At 49.5% G+C, this 22,676-nt stretch overlaps 3 protein-coding genes across 12 annotated transcripts in view; 2 read left to right on the forward strand and 1 right to left on the reverse strand.

The window, feature by feature from the left end:
• Positions 1 to 5,722, forward strand: part of FAM104A (family with sequence similarity 104 member A) — an 18,678-nt gene extending 12,956 nt beyond the window's left edge. Inside the window, exons 3-4 of one of the 2 annotated variants that reach the window (XM_047706329.1) lie at positions 807 to 869; positions 3,321 to 5,722. In XM_047706329.1, coding sequence (XP_047562285.1) covers positions 807 to 869; positions 3,321 to 3,557 — 300 coding nt within the window. In that variant the 3' untranslated portion in view covers positions 3,558 to 5,722. The remainder of the gene's footprint in view (positions 1 to 806; positions 870 to 3,320) is intronic. The other variant, XM_047706330.1, reaches the window with a different exon arrangement.
• Positions 4,571 to 17,198, reverse strand: COG1 (component of oligomeric golgi complex 1). Of its 3 annotated transcripts, XM_047706301.1 has the most exons (15): positions 16,823 to 17,198; positions 14,307 to 14,551; positions 13,975 to 14,156; positions 13,658 to 13,828; positions 11,481 to 11,634; positions 10,733 to 10,943; positions 9,580 to 10,371; positions 8,640 to 8,786; positions 8,019 to 8,180; positions 7,094 to 7,221; positions 6,513 to 6,621; positions 5,988 to 6,097; positions 5,831 to 5,909; positions 5,337 to 5,374; positions 4,571 to 4,760 (listed from the first exon to the last, which is right to left on the reverse strand). In XM_047706301.1, the coding sequence occupies exons 1-14, from the start codon at positions 17,135 to 17,137 to the stop codon at positions 5,357 to 5,359; spliced, it is 2,823 nt and encodes a 940-aa protein (XP_047562257.1). In that variant the 5' UTR covers positions 17,138 to 17,198; the 3' UTR covers positions 4,571 to 4,760; positions 5,337 to 5,356. The 3 variants fall into 3 exon arrangements, with proteins under 3 accessions (XP_047562257.1, XP_047562256.1, XP_047562255.1); XM_047706300.1 differs by having other exon boundaries at positions 4,571 to 5,374; XM_047706299.1 differs by lacking the exon at positions 5,337 to 5,374 and having other exon boundaries at positions 16,823 to 17,197.
• The window catches only part of SLC39A11 (solute carrier family 39 member 11), a 398,153-nt gene continuing 392,079 nt past the window's right edge, over positions 16,603 to 22,676 (forward strand). For 2 of the 7 annotated variants that reach the window (XM_047706315.1, XM_047706316.1), the window contains exon 1: positions 16,604 to 16,714. In XM_047706315.1, the coding sequence (XP_047562271.1) occupies positions 16,609 to 16,714 (106 nt within the window). In that variant the 5' untranslated portion in view covers positions 16,604 to 16,608. Of the gene's footprint in view, positions 16,715 to 22,676 lie in introns of all 7 variants that reach the window. The other 5 variants (XM_047706309.1, XM_047706310.1, XM_047706311.1 and 2 more) reach the window with 4 other exon arrangements.

The following is a 22,676-nucleotide window of genomic DNA, read 5'->3' on the forward strand; positions in this document are numbered from 1 at the left end:
GTGAATACAACTGAAGCAGTTTTAGAGGTTCCTAAAGGAGGAAAAAGTCTTCTGCAAATCTTACTGACAACATCAGCGTACTTTTTAAGTCTCCGTCTTGAAGTTAGAAGTACCTGAAGATCCGATCTGCTTTGTAGCAACATTTAGTTCTCTTACTTGTGACCAATTTGCTTCCCACAGAAATCTTTTTTTGTAGGAGCTATAGAAAATAAAAATACTGTAAAAAATGGAAGGTCCAAATTCTGAATATTCTCGCATATATATCCTTCCAGGCTGTTTTTGGTGTACAAAGATGTCTGTACTAAAGAAAAACATTTAAAAAGCCAGCTGGCATTCTGTACATAGAGTTTTGCAACCTGTAAAAAAATGTTGGAGACTTCTTTCCTGGTATATATATACATCTCTGTTATTGTTAATAGCTGAGTAGAGTTTCATTGTTAACAATTATAATTCATGGGTATATTTTATATATATGTGTTATAACCAGTTTCTCTCTTGCTGGACATGGAGGTGATTCTCACTTTTTCACTGTTATAAACAAAGCCACGTTAAACATTTGTGTACCTGCCTTTGTAAAGTTGGTATAAACCATGTTTTTATGCAAGGTTTTTAAAATGGACTAGAAATCACAGGTATGTCTTTTCACTTCACAGTATTGTAGAGAAATTTTTTCTAACCTGTTTATTTTAAAGAACTTTTACCTTTTCTCAGAATAGTGTCACTTTTGCTCTTGTAGTGTGAAGTAAATTTTGAGATGGAAACTTGACTTACTAGAAACTGATTCTAGTTCTTGCCTTAATTTTCAGACAGTACCTGTAACGAAAAACAGTAAAGAAAACAGACTAAGAGGAAACAAAGTGTTCTGCGCGGTGGGTTTCATATTTAGTGTAGTAGCTGACTCGTTAACTGTTCACGACCTTACCAGGTGCAGGAGCTCCACACACAGGGGCTGCTCCCCTCTAGGTTAGGAGAAGCTTTTTTTTTTTTTTTTTAATTTCTTTCCTTTTTTTTTTTTTTTTTTTAAAGATTTTATTTATTTATTTGAAAGAGAGAATAAGAGAGAGTAAGCATGAGAGGGGGAAGGTCAGAGGGAGAAGCAGACCCCCTGCCAAGCAGGGTGCCCGATGTGGGGTGTCGATCCTGCGATTCCAGGATGATGACCTGAGCTGAAGGCAGTTGCTCAACCAACTGAGCCACCCAGGCACCCAGGAGAAGCTTTTATGGAAAACAGTTTTTAGTTTTGAATTGTTTTTGACTTCGAAAGTCTTTAAGTGCATTTTTTTTAAAAGATTTTTTATTTATTTGAGAGAGAAAGCGTGCACTGGGAGGGGGAGGGAGAGGCAGAAGCAGAAGCAGACTGCCCGCTGAGCAGGATCCATCCCAGGACCCTGAGATCCTGACCTGGGCCAAAGGCAGTGACTTAGCCCACTGAGCCACCCAGGCACCCTGGTCTTTAATTGCGGCTGCTGCTGCTAATCCTGCCGTCTGACTCCATTCAGCCTGTCATAATGCTCTGTTTGTGTTTTTTTTTTTTTTTTTTTTTTTTTTAAAGATTTTATTTATTTATTTGAGAGAGAGACAGTGAGAGAGAGCATGAGCGAGGAGAAGGTCAGAGGTAGAAGCAGACTCCCCATGGAGCTGGGAGCCCGATGCGGGACTCGATCCCGGGACTCCGGGATCATGACCTGAGCCGAAGGCAGTCGTCCAACCAACTGAGCCACCCAGGCGTCCCTGTTTGTGTTTTTTTTTGTGGAAAGACATATAGGTGGTCTTTCACCACATGTGGGCAATGGGATGTGTAAGCTGTGAAGTAGCTCCAGATGACTTATGGGCCATGATGTTTCTCCTTTAAGTCTTATTAAGAACAGATACCCTTCAGGGACATTGCTTTCTCTCCTGGTTCAGACATGTTTCTGTACATATTGTTAGGTGCAACTTTTGCTCAAAAATGGATAAACTAGTATTTTAAAAAAATCACTTCTAAAGTATCTATCTGGAAACATTATTTATACATTTATTTTTATAGTAAAGATACATAATAACCACATTGTAAGACTGTTAACAGTAAAGGGTAGGAAAGCAAGAAGCAACTTAATCCTTCCATTTGAATACTATGGCCAGTTTTTTCCCAGTCTGTCTTATGTGTAGACTCTACAGAGTTGCATGCAGACTTTCCAAAACGAATGTCTTTGTATAAGGGAGCACGAATTAGATAGATCAAAGGGTGAAGTTAAGAAAAGTGCACACCAGATCATTAATTACTAGAATCCTAACTTTCTCATGCACTGATTCCTTTCCAGTACAGTACTGGGCTGAGTTGTGAATGGAGGAAGGGCACCGTCGGGCATTTATTTGAAATGCAATACTTAAATTGTAAAATAAACCACCATTCTGAAAGGGATTCTTACCATTGCCTTACCTTTTGAGAACCCTAGTTTTTAGGGATCTCTGAGTAGCTTCTTCAAGACAACTAAGACACCGAATCATATTTGTTACACTAAAAAAAAGAAATAAGGCACACTCGTGCACACATGTCAAACTGCAGAATTGCCATTGTAACTTTAGAAGAAGTACGTTGTACTTTTCAAGATAGGTGTTCTGCGTTCAGAGAATACCATTTTGTGTCCCTGAGATGAGAACCAGGAAATTGTCCCAGATGTTTTTTTTTTTTTTTTAAAGATTTTATTTATTTGACAGAGAGAGATCACAAGCAGACGGAGAGGCAGGCAGAGAGAGAGAGAGAGAGGGAAGCAGGCTTCTCGCTGAGCAGAGAGCCCGATGCGGGACTCGATCCCAGGACCCTGAGATCATGACCCGAGCCGAAGGCAGCAGCTTAACCCACTGAGCCACCCAGGTGCCCAAGTCCCAGATGTTTTTAAAACTTGTGGCCAGAAGCCATGTTGTGTTAATGACACTTAAACCCTGTCCCCGTGATTGATACTTTTCCCTTGGAGGCCGAGAACTTCCTCCTTTGATTATTGGGAAATTATTGGAATGAATGATGAAAGCAGGTAGAGAAGATGTGAAAGGAATTAGGATGTAGTTGAAGAGCTTTGCAGTCAGAAGGCCTGAACCTGGACCCTGCCGCTTCCGGGGGGATGTGACGGGGATCCTAATCCCACTCAGCCTTACGAGGCAGTCAGGGGATGCAATGAGGTATCGTAGGTGCGCGCACTTTGTCTAGCTGCAAAGCCCACTGCTTTTGGTGCCGCTGCTCCTCAAACGCAACAGGAAGGAGGCTCTTACACGGGGTATTGTAAATGACACCACAGTGACGTTCTTAACAGCCTAACCGCGATCCTGTTTCTTTTTCCTCCCAGTCTTCAAGCAGCGACAGCGGTGGGAGCAGCAGCAGCAGCAGCAGCATCAACAGCCCGGACAGGGCGAGCGGGCCAGAGAGCGGCTCGAGCCACGTGGCTGCCGGGTCCGGCCCCAACACCCCTCAGCCTATTCCCGAGCAGTCTGCACTGTGCCAAGGCCCTTACTTCCACATCAACCAGACCCTGAAGGAGGCCCACTTTCACAGCCTACAGCACCGAGGACGGCCTCCGACATGATGTGCCGGCAGTTTCTTGCCTTCTGTGAAGGGACAGCGCTGTGCAGATTTGATATTTCAACTTACGATGTTTTAAAAAATTGCACAAAAATATGCCTGTTGGCTTTTCAGTCTATATTTGAAATAACAGGTCAACAGGCCGTTGTTTACTTGTTGGTTTTGCTGCACTATTGCAATTTCAAAGGGGCTTTGAAGCAATTTTTTATAGGATTCTTTTGAGGGTGGGTCTCAAATCCATGTCGAGGTAATGGTATGAGGAAATCTCATCTGCGTGTTGAATCCATAGTTTGTCCAGTTCAGACTGATTTCCAGATCTGTCAATTAGAAATTCTACTTTATGTAAAAAGGCCTTTTAAAAATGCGGGATCTTCAATTTTTTAAATTCAATAAACTAGTAAAGAGTATCTAGTTTCCATGAAAAAAACCTAAGTTGTTTTCCAAAATACAGAAAGCTTGATTCAGTCTTGCACTGAAACTAATTGCCATACTACCTCTTAGTATGTGGACGTCCTGTTGCAAGTACTCTCTCCTTTGTAACAGAACAATCAGATCCAAGTTAGACTGTGTCAGTGAAGCAGCCTTGCTAGTAACTATCTTCTCTCTTTGTTATGTATTTGTATTTCCAGAGAGAATGTCTTTCAGACTTGTATACCTGGCTCACTTCTGCTACCGTTACTCCTCCAAAGCCTCCATCTCAGACTTAGTAGGAAACAGGGCATAGTTCGGACAGTTGAGGAGTACGTAATGGCCTTTGTCTCACTCACTGACTTGTTCTATCAGCAGTTTCCGTGATCTTGCTGGGAATCCGCTTTGGGGTTCAAGAACGAAGGCGCTGGGGAATGCTGACCGACTAAGCTATCTGAACTGCTGTCTCAAGTCACAAGTGTTGTGAAACCGTTGGACAAGGAGTCACTGTATGCGTAAAGGAACCCCTAATGGTAACTGGGGGGCCACACTCCACCGCTGAAACTGGAAAGACTGGTGTGGCTTAGAAACAAACAAGCAGAGGCGCCGTTAGCAGAAATGATGTAGTATTTATTTAGAGAGAGACGGATATAGTCCCGTGTTATTTAGTCATACTAGAGAGCCAACCTAGCTTGAACAACGAAGGCGTGGACGCGTCTTCTTCCTCACTGACCAGCTGTCGGAACAAGGAGCCAGGCTGTGCTGGGTCACCTGCTCGGGAGAGTGCCGGGGGGACAACCTGCCGTGCATGTAGAGAAAAGTGCCTTAGAGTCTACCCAGACCCTCCTGCCTGCTCACACCCGCCACGGCACGCGGAGTCCACACGGCACACACAAGCGGATCTCAGAAGCACAGATAGCTCTAGTCAGGGGACTCTGTGCTTTGTCAACCCTGACAAAGGACATAGGGGACAAAATGAGGTCTTAGGGGACAGAATGAACATTTGAAGAGGAGTACTATCCTAGGAAAAGGGTAAACATAGGTACCTCCTTCCTGTGGTCTGAGCCTCTCCTACGGACGGAACTTACAGGTCAGTTACTTGAAGCAGAGAGTCAGGGTTCCGGGGGAGCGCCGGCTGCCCCGGCCTGCGGAGGGGAGGGCCTGGGCGGGGAGCCTGTGCTTTTCACTATCGCCTCCCGTGTTGTACAACCAGATGTTTGAGGCGAAGTTTGGTCTTACTGGGTTTGATGGCAGGGAAGGTGGAAAGGACACATTGCTAGCATTCTGTCCCACAAGAAAGCAAACAACTAGATGCTGTGAGAAGACAAGCCGTCTGGGCTCAAGCACACACGTACACGACACAACTCAGAAATCCCCAGGAGGGCTCCTGCGGGCCTAATGGATGGCAGTCGACTGAAATAAAACGCGTATTAACAAGAAAATGTCAAACTCGAGAAAGCAAATTCCCTTTTATCCCACCTAACTGCAAGAAACAGGAAGATGAAACCACCACAAGTTTTTTTCCCAAACAAGTACAGTGGTAGTGCGGGGTTAAGCGGTCACCTCTTCCACCCTGCGAACAGCAAGAAATAACTCCATCCTGTCCTGCTTGTTCTCTACAGCCCTGGCGGCCCGAGATGACGTCTCTGTTATGAGGCTACTTGATAGTATAAATGGGCATCGTTTAAAACTCCTCTCAGCTCAAGCTAGTGAAACCCTGTACTTCTATATTGCGCCGCCATTAAAAGCAGCATTAGTGCATTTTGTCCTTCGGTTCTTTATCGATTATTGACAGGGGAGCCCATCGGGTGGTTTGGTGGGAGACAGGGACCGGATCCCCCGGGTACGCCCCCTGCTCTCTGCACTTACCTGGGCTTTGGTTTCGATGTTTCTGCTGGTTGATTTGGCCTTTCGGGCACTTGTCATGCTCAGTGGAAGAAGGCCAAACCTCCAAGACAAGATGAAGAATTTCAGTGGCATGAACAGGAAGCTCCGGGGCCCCCACACAAGCTCTCTGAATCCTTACCTGATCTGACTCGACGCCAGGGGCAGTATGTTATGGGGTTCTTGCGAGTTGAATGTGCAGCTCCGGGGGGTGAAAGGATTCTCTGTTCCAGTGACCAGTCCGAACAGAACCTGACAGACAGGAAATGGGGCACAGTGACAGGCTGGGCTTGTCCCTGTCCGATTAAAAAGAGAAAATCCCTTCTCTTGTTTCTCACTGTCCTTTTGGGGAATGTTCCTTGCAGCATGTTTACGCTTCAGAATTACCTTTTTCACTGCCCACAGGTCTGAATCCCAGAGTCACATCGCTCTTCTGTTTTATTCCTCTTTCCGAGGCCTCGATAAAACCTCCTTAATCCTTACCTACAGCTGGAGGGCTGAGATCACGGCTGCCTCTGCAGTGAGATTTTAATCTAATCCTCCTTCAGCCCTTCCAACTAAATTGAGCTATTTGCATCGCGGCCCCCTCCCGACGCTGCCAGCCAGAGTACTAAGGGCTGGAGCCGGTTCACGCTGCCGTCTGAGCCCGCGGCTCTCTGTGACTTACAGAAGTTCGCTGCACCAGGCGGTTAAGGTTGCTGTTGAGGTGCGGCGTGAAAACATCCAGGTCAAATGGGTCAATGAGCGCCTCCAGATAGTCAGCCACTTTCTCGAGTCTGGAAAGAGGAGTATGATTATTCTTCACATTTTTTTTTAGGTCAAAACCCAACCTTCTGGCATTTCAGTGCTCACGAAACCCCGTATTTGGATTTACTCTTACTTGCTGGCTTAGTAGCACTTGTCCCTGCCCATCGGGCTTGGGTAATCCTCAAGAGTTTTAACCTGCCTAAGATGTCTGAGTGAAGTCCTTTCCTTCCTCATGTGGTCAGCGACAGAGTCAGAGGCTCAAATTATACCCAAGAGTTGGTAGGCTGACTCAGAAGAGAGAGGCCTGAGATTCCGCCCACCGCACTTGACTGAGGCATTTATCCAGCAGGTGGTCATTACTGATCTAGCTGGTCATGCGAGCACTTCCTGGTTAAAGCCAACAGCTAATGCACCACGAGAGGCTGTCTCTTGGCTTTCTGGAAAGGAGCCGTGTGTCCTCGGCAGAGACGGCCCTGGCAGAGCCTGCTGGGGCGCGCGTACCTGGAGTCCTGTCTGTTGCGGCCACTCGTCACCTCCTCACCCCTGGCCGTCAGAACAACACCGAGACAGCGCAGATCATAGAGCAGCTGCAGGGCCCGATTCTGGGTCATCGGGAAGGTGCCTCCTTTCTGCAAACAAATTTCCGTCCCCACCCAAGAAGGGAGAGGATTTGCAACAGGAGCAGAGTAAACAGCTTCATGTTTTAGTTTGGGATACAGTTTGTTGCTTCAGAAGGACCAGCTTTGTGTACTCAACAAGGGCAGTTTGATGTCACAACAATGGGTTTTGTTCAAAACTTGGTCTTAAACCAAACTGAAAACCTTCAAACAAAGGCTTCGGGTGCTCCAGACTGCCCTTTTTGAAGAAAAAAATCTGTTGTATGAAGGAGAGGCATTTTGTGGAAGCTCAGGAGAGGAGACTTCCCTGAATTCTTTCCCAGATCAGGAGCTGGTGCTATCTTAAACGTATCACTAATGAAACAGAATATCCACCACAGGCAGAACATTCCAGGGAAGGGGCGAGGGCGGTGGGGGGCTGGGAGACAGGAGCTGCCTCAGGCGAGCGCCTCTGTGTGCCACATGCTGTCCCGGGCGCAGTCACCCGCCACTCCTCCCAAGTTCTCCAAGGGACCACACTTGACCCCAGAAAAACCGAGAAAGCTTCGTGATTTGTCCAAGGCTGCAGCACATAGGCGGCAGTGCTGGGGTTGGACACCAGGCCTTTTCCCCTTCCCGCTGAACTGCCTTTTAGTACGGATCTGCTTGATGCTCGGGAGGGGGCATGATGAACTTGCAGAACGGGAAGCCACTACCGATTAGCGGATTAGCCGGCACTGAGTGTAGACACTTGGAATCCTTGCTGGGAACTGCCCAAACCCGAGGGAAAAAACATCGGGTTTTTAGAGGGAAAAAATTCAAACACCTACCTTCACCTGTTTTTCTTCTGCAAGTTTCTCATAGGCAGCCACCACTTGGACCATACAGCTTTTCAGCATCTCCTGCAGTGTCACTTTTGGCAAAGCGTGGCCTCCAACGCGATTAATTTCCTGGCAGAGGCTAAACAGGAAGGACTGGACGTACCAGGATGGCTACAAGAACAAAGGACTGTCGAGTCAGCGACCTGCTGCCACTGAATGAGACGTGGTAAAAGTGGGTCCATTTATCCTTACTAGGCTCATGCTCCAGGACCTGGACCTCCTAGGCTCCCCCTCCCAGCTGGCCAGTTAATAGATAAAAGTGACCATCGCTGTCACTGCTTGGGTGGCTGGGGGCTGACCTGGCAGGTGGCACTATGTGTTATGCTGTTTTCACTTTGGGGCGAGCAGCTCTCCAATGAGCCGAGCCCAGGCTACACAGAAATAATCATTAGCTGACTTTTCCTACTTGGCTCAATGTCTACTCTACGCATGGCAGAAAGTTACCAATACCACTTTTGGCTCTTCGAGGAAGCTGTATGTTGGCTGATTTTCCTGTCTTTTTCCTCTCTGCAGAGTGGGCTCTTTGGCCCAGTCCATCCCACAGGTGCTCTCCTGGGGGCACCCGCTCACCTGTACAGGGAGTCGGATCGTGGACGTGACACTGCTACCGGACTCGGCTTCCTCTTGGATTTCTAGTTCCTCCCAGCTGGTGGCTGTGGCCAGGACTGAGCCGGCGTCATCCAAAAGTAACGACTGGGTGAATCCATGAGCCAAAACCTGGTAATAAAAGGCAGATAACCGACAGGCCACTCAGCTCCTTTACGGACTGTCTCAAACTACTTGAGTTCTCTTCAGCCCAGCTTCTGCTGCTTCGGTCACGTGCAGGGTGGCAAGTGGAAACGTCACTCTCAGGCTGATTACGTCAGCCTTGGGAATTTTGTTTTAACTACCTTACACATGTCAGGGGCCACCCGTTAAGACACCAGGGGAGACTGTGGGGAATAGGACATTTGGGTGGAAGAGTGGGGAATTTAGACCCTTGTCCAGGGAGGTCTATCATTCTTATCAGATGGAAGGACAAAAAGCCAGAGTTTGTCTCTATAAAATCTAGGCTAAACATTTAAATGGAAAAGGTTTTTACATCTGTGCTGTCTCACTACCCCAGAGAAGTGGAAGCAATTGAAATAAGAACTCTTACTCCCTTGAGCACGCGATGCAGTGAGCACTGGGTATTATGTAAGACTGATGAATTCCAGCCCTGTACCTCGGAAACCAGTAATACGTTTTACGTTAATTAACTGAATTTAAAGAAGCAAATTAAAAAAAAAAATAGAAGACTGGAAAGTTAAGCTATACCAAAGCTACACATGCCATCTTTGTTACAATTGACATCTCCCTAGTTCAATACTTACAGGTACATCAGAGAGATATAAAATAAAATAGGTTTTACTAAATTTTTCTCGAAAAAAAGAAAAGACCTCCCTGCAGCTGGCCAGTCTGGAACATGACGGAAGGGAGGCAGGATGGGGTTGCCCAGTGAGCACGGGAAGACGGTGCGCGTGTCACTCACCTTCACAACCGCTGAGCTCCAGACACGGTAGCCCATCACGCTCTGCTGGAGGAGGAGTTCCTTAACTTCCTGCCACTTGGTCTGCACAGGAATTATTTCCTGTGTTTTCCCCTTTCCTTGTTTTTTCAGAGCCCTGGGATCCCTTACAGGTTTCTCGGAGCTCCCTGACTTTCCCAAGATGCACTGCTTCAGATGGGGACACAGGTCTCCCAGAGACTGGCAGAGTCTGGCCATGAAGAGGACCGCAGGCAACTTGACGCCGCCGAGGACATCCTGCTGCCCCCGCATGGCCCGCTCGGCGCCCTGCAGCTCCGCCTGGATGCGCTCCGTGATGTGCTTGATGCACACCACCGAGTGGGTCTGCAGCGTCTCCCGCACGGTCCCGGCATCCGCATACCTGTCGAAGGCACAGCCCTTGGCAGGCCCGGGGGAGATGTCCTTGGGCAGGGACGCGTCCGCGGAGGGGAGGTAAGCCAGGAGGTCATCCAGCTTCACCTTCAGTTTAGAATCCAGGGCAGAGCAGAAGTTCTGGACACAAGGGCTGATGGCCTGCGCTTTCATGGAGAGCCCGCTGCTGGCCAAGTGCCCTCGGTGTGCCACGCTCACCCAGGCGGCGTCGGGAGGCAGGTCTTGGGGGCTCTCGGACCACAGGAAGAGAGACATGTTGTGCTCAAAGTGGATGTGCTTATTTGAACTGGAGCTGCTGGCGTTGCCCTCAAGCTCCTGCAGGGCCGAGATGAGCAGCTCCTTGGAGCTGGTGGAGATGGAGTCAAAGCCTTCTTTGGTCAGAGTCTGAAAGAAAGCGAGAGGGGAGTTCCAGTTAGGACTCCTGTCAGGAAATCTGCCCCAAGCGGCAGTCCATCCTGGCACTCTGAGTGTTCTCCAGCATGCTCAGGAGGATGACACAGTGGTGGCAGAGAAAGGAGTCGTCACTGATGGCTACAGACACGTTCCCGATCAGGTGACAGAGGCGTGGTCTCGTTCTGCACCAGAGTCTGGATCTCTGCTCCTATCTATGGTTCGTTTTTCCAGAAGAGCCATCCCTGAGTCAGTCAGCAGAGAAAGAGTACACTCAGGAGGTGACCCAAGTTCCCCCAGTCAAAAGCTTGTACTAGGACTGGCCAGGAGCACCTGGACCATGTGATCTCCTCACCTGTAATCGGTCAAGGAACAGCTGCTGCATCAGATCCTCCCAGAACAGGAGTGGCTTCTCGAGAAGCCGCTGACATATCACCTCCCAGCTGTGACTGGTGGATTCGTTGGTAAGTAGTTCCCATATGGCATCGCGGACCCCTGCGAGACCTTTCATGCTCTTCACGTACGTAAGCAGGTTGGTGATCCCGTTTTTAATGTCTTCATTACACCTGCGACAAAACCATTTTTCTTGGATCTGATTAGATTCATGGTTTTCACACCTTTATTAAGAAAAGCAGCAGGACTCCACTTGAAAACCCCTACCTGGGTCCCCACATTACTACTTGTATCTCTCAGAGTTTTTATAAATATGTATAAACAGCATTGCTGGCTAGGTTTGGGGGTGAGGTCCACCCTGGCCTCCCTGAGGTATCTGATGGAAGGAAGTTTAGAGCCCCCTAGAATGGCTTTAAAAACCATTGCATTTAAATAAAAACTTAAGAGTGGCCAAACTCTTACACAGAATATTAAATCCTGTAGGTAATATCTAAAAAATGAATTCATTCTTGGTTCTTTCATAGTTGGGGCTAACGGGCCATGAAGGCAGTGTCCGCGGGCTGAGCCAGTGACTGGTATGACCCAGAGGGCAGCAGGCAGAGCACTGTCTGGATGATCAAGCCTCTCCCTCCTTTCTCAGTGGCCTCACTGGCCCTCGTGTGGCTGCATGGGCAATCCCCGCCGGCCTGAGGAAAGTTCTGGCTACTCACATGTGGATCCATCTCTGCAGTGTGTCTTTCAGGTACTCCTGGCTGATGGGCTGCGCGAGCGTCCGGAGCGCCGGCTGGAACTGGACGACGGATGCCGGCAGGTGTCTGAACCAGCTGCAGAGTTTCATCTCCTGCAGAACGCCGGTGCCCTTTCCTAAGAGAAGGCCCAGTGACAAGTCATCGGGGCCGTCCTCTGAAAAGCATGTTAAAAAATGGACCTAGAAGCAACTTCCAAAAACCATCTAGTCTTCCTCTGGGCATGTCAGCCTGGACCCCTGGGATAGGAAAGTCTAGAATATATGTTCATCAGGGAGCTGGCAGCTTCCCACCAACTCTGGGCACCCCAGCAGAGAAGGGGAAGGACAGGGAGGAAGGAAGTGGGAACAGGGCAGGGAGGGAAAGCAGTAGTGAGCGCTTGACACTCGGCCCTCGAAGCTGTCACAAAATACGAGGTGATAGTCTCCCTTTCCTCACCATCCTCCGGCCAGCGGGAGATCCTGCACCTGGTTGGTGGGCTGCAGCACCTCAGAGGTGTCCTCCCAAGAAGGACACAGGCATCTGTGGGGCGACTCTGGGAGGCCCCTTCACTGTGTTCTGTGCGTGAGCGAGCACCTCCAGAGTTGGAAACACAGGGGTCCTTCTAGGGTCCTTTGCACTTGTCTTCCAAAGCCATGATAATTAGCCCATACTCACCTTGCACGAGGGTGTAAAGCATTAGGTGGAAGCACCCAGAGGGAAGCCAGGGCATAAGGAAGTGGCTCCCTCGTTGGAAGATAATGAAAGCCCAAGGAGAGGCTACATAATACATCTGTCTCTCTGAAAATGACCAGGTGGCTGTGTCATGTTCTGCCTGTTTCTCTGCTACCCTTGGCTGGGCCTCCTCCGCCCGGCCTGTGTTCTGGAGCACCGAGGCACAGTCCTCTGCCATCCTTTCTTCTTCCTGATCATGTCCCCTCTCCCCAGAGCTTCAGACAACAGCCGTGTGCACAGATGTGTGTCTCCAGCTGGACCTCTTATTGCTGTTCTGGACCCACAGTCACCTGCCCACTCCTCATTCCCGTTCCAGGGGCTTAACTGTCCCCAAAGCAATATTTTCAAGAGTGAACTCATAATCAGCCCTTTCAAACCAGCTCTTTTTCTAGTAAACCTGGACACCTCCTTTCCATACCCTCTCTACCAATCCACCAAATCCCCTGCTAAACAGATGTCTAAGTTGTCCAGTTGGCCCCCATCATCTGCCACCCAGGTAATGATGACAGCCTCCCAGGTGAGCTCTTGGCATCCACTCCAGACCCCATGGAGAACCACTGCCACGTAAAGCCAACTGTATTTAACTCCAGTTATGATAAATGCTATCAAATAAAAACATAGGATGATGAGAACATATTATAGAAGACGAATAAGCCTGGAAGGTCCTCAAAAGCTATCCATTGTTCTCTGGATAAAGTCCAAATTCCCTAGCCTGATCCGCACAGCTCCGCATTATCTGTGCACATCTAATAGACTGGCCATGTCTCTTCTCATGCTGTTCCTCCTCCCACCCAATACCTCTTAGCTTCACCTGCTTACTTTTAGTTTCTCAAATATACGAACATCTTCCTTGCCTCAGGACCTTTGCACATCCCATCCCTGTTGCTTGGACCTCTTTCCCTTACCTTCTTCACCTAACTCTTACCAAACTTTCAGATTTTAAATATTCTCCAGGGTGCCTGGCTGGCTCAGCTGGTTAAGCGACTGCCTTCAGCTTAAGTCATGATCCAGGAGTACCAAGATCGAGTCCCCACATCAGGCTCCCAGCTCCACGGGGAGTCTGCTTCTCCCTTTGACCGTCTCCCCACTCAAGCTCTCTCTCTCAAATAAATAAATACAATCTTAAAAAAAAAAAAAAATCATTCTCCAGGGAAAGCATCACTGGTGGGGTCCCTCCTTTTCAGTGTTTCCAAGTCAACTTGTACATTGACTTCATAGTAGTGGCCATTTTGTTATCCAACAGTAAGTATTTGTGAGTTCAGTATTTGCCTCTACCACTAGACCGTGGCCTCCATGAAGATGGGGTCCATATCTGTCCAGTGCACTGCTATATCCCCAGAGCCCAGCGCAGTAGCAGCCACATGGAAGGTGCCAAGTCGATAACAGATGAATAACCTGAGAATAAGAAAGGTTGGTTAAGAGCTCACCGGGAGGATGCTGGCCTGTGATGGTCTCCAGAGTTGAGAAGAGCAAGCCACACGGCAGGGACGGATCTGGCAGCTGACCTTCTGGTAAAGTGTAGAAAAGAGCATGAGCTTGGTTCAGAGTGGTAGCCAGCAGCTCCACTAACGAGCAAATCTGGGCCTTGATGCCGGCACCTACAAGAAGAAACCATCCTTCTGTAAACGGTTTTCTTTAGTAAAGTGAGAAAAAGAGAACATTCTAGGTGCTTCAGTCTCCCCTCGGCTCCCCCTTCTCCATTCCCTTGTTTAAGGACTATATTTTGGAAAAAAGCCAAACCCACCATGGTGTGGCTGGTCAAGAAGTTTCTGAATAGCTGCCTTTCTGGCCAACAGGAAGTCTGTTAGGGCTTGGCGAGGAGAACTCTCTTCTAAGAGCATTATGGAGCACAGGGCCTCAGCTACAGCTTGGTCAGACACGGCTTGGCATTTGAGCAGCATCTTACTTTCATGCAGAATAGTTGACCTAGGAAGATGAGAAAAGAGAGCAACAGGGAATTTTTTACATCTTGGGAAGAAGGACCTTGGTACATCAGGATAGAAGACACATTCCATAAACCGGTAGTGGTGAAGTATGGCCGTCCCTAGAGCAGATCTTTTCGCTGGATCCACGTACCGGAAGTGGCTGGCTGCCGCGACCTGCCGGATGAGTATGGGGAATCGTGAGAGGACAGGGCTGTATCGGGAACCAGAGGAATCCAGCTGGAGCAGGTTGTGAAGGTGGCAGCAGAGCAGGTAGAGCTGTGTGGCGTGGAGATACTGGGAGGCCTCCATTGAGCTCCAGATCTTCTCAGGAATTTCTAAGAGTAGCTTGATCTGGGCAGCCATGCTGTAGAACTTCTCCTGCGATGGCTGCTGGGGCTACAGGGGAAGGCACAGCACAAAGGCAGAACACACGAGTGCAAGGTCAGCGTCTGGCAGGCTTGTGGAGAAATGTGGGGGTACTGTAGGGTACAAAGCTTTTATTGTGCCTGAGTCCATGCCACTTGGTAAAGGTCTCAAAGTTAGGTGTTGTAGAATGACTCGAGTCAGGAGCGCTGTATAGCCCACCCAACCCTCCCAGTTGGATGCACCTGGGCTCAGTCCCATGGAGACACAAACTTAATCTGGTATCTCAGCCTGGTTATCCTTGACAGCATGGAGCCCTACAGCCCACCACTCAAGTGAGCTTTCTCCTTCTCTGTTCTGACGTTCAGCCTCCCTACACTTGCTCCTGCTTCTTTGAGTGTGTGATGGCTCCTTTGTTACTCAACCATCAGATCTTCATCAGTGTAGTCCTCATGCCTCTCCCTGTCTCAGTCTGCCTTACTCCAGGACTCCTACCCTATAGCATCACCTCTTAGCAGAACACCACACCCACCTCTTTTAGTCCTCACCACTCCCAAGTCCCACTGGAGCCTTTTCTGTTGCTGCCCTGCTAAGTTTCTCTGCCATTCCATAATCAGTATGTTCAAAACTAAATTCATCTCCCTACCAAAAATTTTAGTCATCTGACTTCCATATGTATCTTACCGTACCTAAGTACTCCACTCCCAAGTTCCCAGGAGATCCATATCCTTCCAATGGTTCTGATCTGAAGACATCAGGAGGGGGAAGAAGGGGACTATAGGTGTCTAGTGGGTTGAGGCCAGAGTTGCTTATAAACATCATAGAATGCACACAACCGTCTACAACAAAGTGATCTAGCCCCAAATGTCAAAAGCACCAGGGCTGAAAACTCCTGCTTTAATCAAACTGAATACCCGTTCTTGTCTTTTCATACTCCAGACCTACATTCCAAATCTCATCTGTCATGAAGGCCCTCCTTACTGAGAAGGACTCAAGCCTGAAGTGACTTCCTTCGGAAATCTTACGGTAAATTACGTAATTATTTTCTAATCGATCACCCATTATCCTAAAATGCTTCCTACTGTTACTCTGAATTATTCAGTTTTCTCATCAACTTTCCATGCATTTAATTCCTCGACTAGATTGTAAGCTCCTTCAGAGCAGGAATTAGATGGCTTCTGTTTCTTTGTGCCTGGACACACAGAAGGCACTCAAATTTTTGTGGGTCTGAGAATAACTCAGATATAACAACTATAAAAAATAAATACATTTCTAAAGTCAGGCACAGTTACCAGTTAGCTTTCTAATTAACCATGAAGCAATACTCAGCTATAGGAAAGGCTGGCCACCCAGGAGGAGGCAGGTATAAATGCACAGATTACAGAGAGGAGAGGGACAAGGTCTCTCATTTCAAAGGTTGTGTTGTGTGAGCCCTGCCAACTGACCCAGATTCTTCTAAAACACAGTTGTGTTAAAAAATTCCAAGAGGGAGAAGTTCTAAGTTGTATTTTGGAAGTTCTTCCATGTCCTATAGGGTTCTTCCCCTATAAGGGGTCATTAACAAATTCCCGGTTTATCTTTCTGACCCTCCCTACTCATTCACTTAGTCATTCCTAAGTCGATATTCTTTAGGAATGCAAAATGCTGTTCCAGTATTAGGATGTACTTAGGGCTGAATCGTTCCACGCCAGGTCTAATCATTAGCGTTTGAAGGAAAAAAAAAAAAACCCACTTAGGATAACTTGATTAGAATTCCCCTAAAATGAAAATGTTCCACTGTTGGAAGAAGGGGGCTTGACGGCTGGTACAGTCATTCAACGACTCCACCAAAGGTAGAATAGCTCTTTGGGTTTGGGGAGCTTATTCTCGGGAGTGAGGTGGGGGAAAGCCTGGGATGAGAAATGAACTATATGAGGGGAAGGTGGCAACATAAAGGAGAAATGGGTTGTGAGCATATCGGGAAAGGTTACCCAGGGAATGAGCTGGTCTAGCGAGAGACCCCTGGCGTTTTCATCGAAGGCTGGGGAATCCCAGCGAAGCCAAGAGACAGGTGAGGGAATCAGGGCCCGGAAGTCAGGGAAGGCTCCCGAATGGAGCTGCTGAATGAGCCGGGTCCGCAGACGGCGAAAGAACCGCCGGCGTTTTCCCCGGAGGAAGGGAGTCCAGAAATTCGCAGCAGGCTCTTCCCCGAGGCAGGTGAGGCTCGCGCGGGGACGGGGATTGACCGGCGGCCGCGGGAGGGCGGGGGGCGGGTCCCCAGGGGGGTGCGGGACCGGGGTGCGGGACCCGGCGTGAGGGGCTGACCTGCGGCTCTTGTGGGGGTCGGGGGACGGCCGAGCCAGCCTGGCGGAGACGGGCGCAGTACTGGTCGGTGGCCTTCACGGCGTCCACCAGCCCCTCGGCGCAGCGGCGCATCTGGCCGATGGTGTCGGCCGCCTCGATCAGGTCGCGGTACCGCTCGCCCACCATTTGCCGCAGCTCCTCTTTCTTGTGCTCGATCTCGGCCCGCACCTGGCGCTCCAACCCTCGGATTTCCTCCGCTCCATGTGTCTCGAAAAGCGCCGCGGGGTCGCGCAGATCCAGCCGCTTCAGCGCGGGGGAAACTGCCGCGGCCGCCATGATGGACCCGTCAGCGTCCCGACGGGTCACTTCCGCCCGGAGGCCCGCCCAGCGGCCATTTTGGGTGGGGGCGGAAGCGCTTCCGCCCCACTGCAGGCCTTGCCTGTTCGGGGCTCATCCGGGCGGCAGAGGGGCGGGGCTGGGGTGAGACGGGCTGTGCTTCTGTTGTTTTTTACGCAGGCGCGGGAGCTGGCCGTCGGTCTGCGCGCGCGTTTTGGCGGGGATCCAAACTCCCGCCCCGGGCAGGTGCCGCCCGGCCGCGTCCTAACTCTGCGTCCGCGGTCCGACGGCGCCGCCTGCTTGGGACGCGGAGAGCCACAGCCTCCCGAAGGCCCCCGCACAGCTCGACTCCTCGGCTCGTCGCGGCGCCTCCTGGCACCGGGCGTGCGGCCTTCCGTGGCGTCGTTGTCATCGTTGTTCTCTGGGCCCCTGACCGAATGCAGTGCCCGGGTGGGGCAGGGGGCCGTTCGGGTTCATCTGCAACTTCGCAGTTCCGGACCGGCTCTTCCCTAAGGCGCGCGTCCGCTCGCGTTGCTTCGGTTTTTCTTTGATGTCCATCATTTGGGGGCTTTCGTTTCTACTTCAAGCCAGCGTTTCACCACGAAGGATGCTCTGGCACCCGCGTGGGGCGGAGGGTGGTGGGCCCAGAGAAGGGGGCCGAGAGCGCCTGGAGGTGCGGGGCGGGGAGCGGGGCCTTATTTTAGGTACTTCCAAGACCCTTCGTTTAAAAAAAAAAAAAAAAAAACACAAAACATTTATTATGGAAGAGCTCATACTCACACTAACCTGGAGAGCGTGGTGTCCTGTGCCAACCCGCCAGGTTTACCGCTATCTCATGCTCAGCCTTCTCTGTGTCCATCCCGAGCAGCAGATTTCAATTTGTAAATCAAGCCATTCATTTAAACCTCACGAAGTCCTGCGACATAGGGGATATCCTTATTTTACAGCTGGATAACCTGGAACCCCAAGACACTAAAGGATTTACTCAGTGTAATTGTCAAAGCCTGTACACAAAGTTAACTGATTTGGTATACACATCAGCCTTACAAAGTAGGTAGGGATATTTCTATTACGTGCAAAAACCCAGAGAAGCTTATTTGCCCACCTGAGTTGCTTAGCTAATAAGGGATGGGATCTCCCTTAGATTTTAAAATTCCTGGCGTGTGCCTTTTCTGCTTTGTCACACAACCTCCCACAGACTCAAAACACTCCATGGTGCTAGGTCTGCAATTTGCTGTCACATCAGTTGCGTTCTGTAGGGGATGTTCTGTTGATGCTGTCTGCCCAGCATATGTGGAATGTCTTTTCTGTATTTGGGGAAATCACCTTTGTGGGGCGAGCGAGATCTTTTCCAGGGACCCCTTACAGCTATGATGCAAGTCTGTGGGCCCAGGATTGGCTAATCAGACAACAGCCTGGGACTTTAGATGGAGAGCGAGAGATGTCAGGCGGCAGCAGGAACATTGAATCCAGCGGGAACTCCCAGCTGCCCATGCTGGCGGTTCTGCTGGTGGCAGCTGTGGGTGACCACAGTGAGGCCCTCTCATCAGAACTGATGGCCCAGTGGTATGCTTTGATTGGGTTCTGACTGTTTCCACTTCCCTTTGTTCCCATCTCTTGAGGCTGGTTCTCCAGCTTTCCCGGAGATTGTATGAGCTGCCCAGTTCTTACTGACACATTTCATTTCTTTGAAGATCAAAATCAGTTTGGTTGGTTGCCCTAGAGTCCCTAACTGACACACCCTTCCGAGTTAACAGCTCCGTAAGAGTTTGGCTGATGCCCATCTAACAGCAAGAGGGACGCCTGTTGAGGCCTCAGGTTTGGTGGGGGACTTGGGAGTTTGTATGAGAGGACTTGCACTGTGCACTCACCTATCATCTCAGGTAGAGAAAAGGCCAGCTGTCCGCAGGCATCTTCACTGCGGGGTTATGGTCTGAAAGCAGATCTTTCCTCTGCTTCCCCAGCCGAGTTCTGGCTGCCCTGAAGATGTCGCTGTTGCTCTTCTGCGTGCAGAACTGAGTGCCTTACTGAGGCTGTTGCCAAACCTTCCTGCCCTGGAAACCAGGCACTGGAGGTCCTGTGTCCATGACTTTGTCTCCTTTTCCTTTCCCTTCTGCATCAAGGTTCCGCGTCCCCTTCCTCTTCTGTGGCTTTTTTGTTTGTTTGTGTTTGGTTTGGTTTGGTTTGGCTTTTTGCTGTCTGGCGCTCTCCAAACCAGGATGAGGGTCAAGAGCTTACGCAGCCAGACAAGAAAGGTGCTGGGGACTGAGTGGCAGAGAGGAGAAACTAGTCTTTTTGTTTTTCTCAAGGGGTACGTGAGCGAAGGGCACTTACGAGTTTTATCACCATCATTTTGTTTTGGTTTAAGGAGGAGTGTGTGCCATGCCTTTCATGTGTGGGGAAGGGAGGATGTCTTGGTGTCATTTTCTTCTTTGTACCTTAAATCTTCAAGGGGTAGAAGACATCCAGTGGATACATTTAAGAGATTATGTTTAGATCATCCTGGGCTTCTGAATTGAAACCCAGGCATTCTACTAATTATAATAGTTGTTATTTTGAGCCCCATCTGGGCACTTCGCATATGTTACCTTTAATCCTAATAATAATCCTACAGCATAGGTGGTCTTATGCTTGTTTGCTAGATAAAGCCAGGTTCAGCAGAACCAAGTCACCTGCCCAAGGTTACACAGCTAGTCAGCAGCCAAGCCTGTCTACACAACCCGGTCAGCCTGACTCTAAAGTCCTTGATCTTTCTTTTGTCACATTATTATCTTCAAAGAAAATTTCAGAACATCAAGAGACAGATGAGCCAAACAATTATAAGCAACATTCAGATGGTGCCCACGCTGTTTCCTACCTTCTGCAGTTGTCTCAGCAGTTTGGGACCAGAGCTGGAGAGTGATTTGGGGTCACGTGGCACCTGCCAGGGTGGCCAGCCCTGTTTGCCCAGAGCCTGTGTGCTGGAGGGCTTGCTTTCCTTTCTTTTCTTTTTCTTTCTTTCTTTTTTTTAAAGATTTTATTTATTTATTTAACAGACAGAGATCACAAGTAGGCAGAGAGGCAGGCAGAGAGAGAAGGGGAAGCAGGTTCCCTGCCCAGCAGAGAGCCCGATGTGGGGCTCCATCCCAGGACCCTGGGATCATGACCTGAGCCGAAGGCAGAGGCTTAACCCACTGAGCCACCCAGGCGCCCCTAGGGCTCTCTTTCAAAACTGGGAATTTGTCCTGACATGTTTGCTGTGTCTGGGCAGACTGGCATTGTGGTTTCATTCAGACTGTTGGGGGGACAGGTTTGTCCTTACTTTTTCATAGGAATAGGGAAAGCAAGGCAGCATAATGCCTAAAATAGAAGGGTTCTTTTTTTTTTTTTTTTTTTAAAGATTTTATTTATTTATTTGACAGAGAGAAATCACAAGTAGGCAGAGAGGCAGGCAGAGAGAGAGGAGGAAGCAGGCTCCCCGCTGAGCAGAAAGCCCGATGTGGGGCTCGAACCCAGGACCTGGGATCATGACCTGAGCCGAAGGCAGCGGCTTAACCCACTGAGCCACCCAGGCACCCCTAAAATAGAAGGGTTCTTAACTGGTCTTTACAGAGACCACAAGTTCGCCTTCCCTTATGCAATATGCTGTCTAGCATCTGGGAAAGGGTCCCGGAGACCTTGGATCCCAGGCTGAGTCAATAAATACTTGCATGATGAGTGACTAGGGTCATGAATACATGTCACAGAATCACAGGGTACCGGTCCCAAGGCTGCATTGGGAAAAGAGAAAGGATTTTCTGCCGTCAATTACTTAATAGTCAAAGTACTAAAGGCAATAAGACACTGTCACCCCTTTCAGCCTCCTGATGTGCTTGTTTCAATCCCTCTCCTTTGACAATGGTGGCCGCAGGTCAGACAGGTCCATGCTCAGTCTGAAGAGCAAACCTGCAGAAGACTACCCCCCCCCAGCCCGGAGCCCCCCGCCATGACGTCGGAGGGAGGGCCATCCCCTCACAGAGCTGGGATGTGAAGGGCGCCGGGCACACCCAGAGAAGAGAGAACAAGCGGAAGAGGCAAGCTTACCTGGGAACCTTAAAAATAGGTTCCCCTCTGGCTGCCCTAGAAGAGACAGAAAAGGTGAGAGAGAAAAAGAAAAGGAGAGGCAGCAACAGCAGATGAACAGGGAGGGGAGGAAAGATAGGGAATTTGATGCTGCAAAGGCAGCCCTTGTTGGTAAAAGGAATGCCAGGGGCCGGCCAGACCGAAGACCGGTGGGATTCAGACGCTGGGTGTTCTCTCTGGGCCAGGATGCTGGTGGGGTAGAGCCTAACGCAGTCGTCTTGACGTCTCATCTTTAGAGCCCTGTTCACCAGCTGTTTGCGGGGCTGACGTTTGTGGTGGAAGAGGTGGTTCTCTGACTTAACTGTTTGCAGATTCCTGACGCTCTGCCTTGTACAGATAGCCAGGCAGGCCTCACCCCCGATGAAAGGAGCCTGAACGTCTGGGCTGCACACATTCTCAATACCTTGACTGGGGTGGGGAGGGGAAGGGTGGCGGAAAGGTGTTGCAGAGTTCATGCTGCACACGTGACGTCCTTAATCAGTGTGGGATTGAACGTGTACCGTGTTCACTAGCTCTGCGCTAGGTGCCGTGGAGAATACAAAAGACATTTTTGTATTTTGATTAGCCGTGGGTGACTCTGTAACAGGCTCAGACTTCACGTCCTGTACGTTGTCTTTTCCCTTCCCTGCCGTTCCACCCTCGCTGCTGAGCCTTTCTGTATGGAAAAAAATCCAAGTAATCAGACACGGATGTCCTCATGTGAAACCCGCCGCATCTGTCAGCCCGCTGGTGTCTGTAGTTAGATTCTCTACGGGCTCTCTTGTTAGAGCAGTGTTCCTGCTCCCTTGACCTCTCCACTTGACCTCTGGATCTCCCTCCCCACCTCTCAGAGGCTTCACTTCCTTCTCTCCACGGTCTAATTTTCTCCCTCTCGGCCGGATCATTCCCATCACAGGCATCCCCCGCTTTTCAAAAGGTCACGTTAGTCTGCTTTGCTTTGAAGGAAGACCTCCATTGGTACCTATTTCTGCTAGCCAAAAGAAAGAGGATTTCACTTTGATGAAAAACAGGCGAAAAGCGCAAACAGCATCCAGCATCGGTTTTGCAGAAGCCCAGAGAGCACTGAAAGGGGCACCCAGCCCCTTGCCCGGAGCCCGCTCAGCCGCCAGCATGTGTCCCTGAGCTCTGAACGGAGTCTGTGAGCCTCTGGGCTGTACCTCTACCAGTTCTGTGGGTGTGTTACTAAGACGTGTCCCAAAGTATCAGAAAAGGCTAAGAGAAGTGATTTTTTGGGCGTGAGAGCAATTTTTTTTTTTCATTTTCCCTGTATGAATTAATGGTAATTGCTTCTTTGAGCCATTGAGGCTATGGAAAGGTTCTGTAGGAACGCTCGGTTTTCAGATGGTGGGTAAAACCTGGATCTTAAAAATATTCTCTGGTAGCTCCCATGTTACAAACATGCTCTATTGTCTGCATGCCTCCTGTCTGCCCCTGCCCA

Source organism: Lutra lutra, chromosome 16 (assembly GCF_902655055.1).
Source record: "Lutra lutra chromosome 16, mLutLut1.2, whole genome shotgun sequence".
NCBI lineage: Eukaryota > Metazoa > Chordata > Mammalia > Carnivora > Mustelidae > Lutra > Lutra lutra.

Bases quoted from the DNA above. Each gene is read 5' to 3' on its own strand.
- COG1 (XM_047706299.1), bottom strand. From the start codon at position 17,137: ATGGCGGCCGCGGCAGTTTCCCCCGCGCTGAAGCGGCTGGATCTGCGC. The intron at 10,372-10,732 runs GTGAGGAGATCA...GCTTTCTTTCAG, and splicing joins TGTTCCTTGACCGATTACAG to ACTCTGACCAAAGAAGGCTT. The intron at 6,098-6,512 runs GTAAGTCACAGA...CCTGTCTGTCAG, and splicing joins GCCTGGTGCAGCGAACTTCT to GTTCTGTTCGGACTGGTCAC.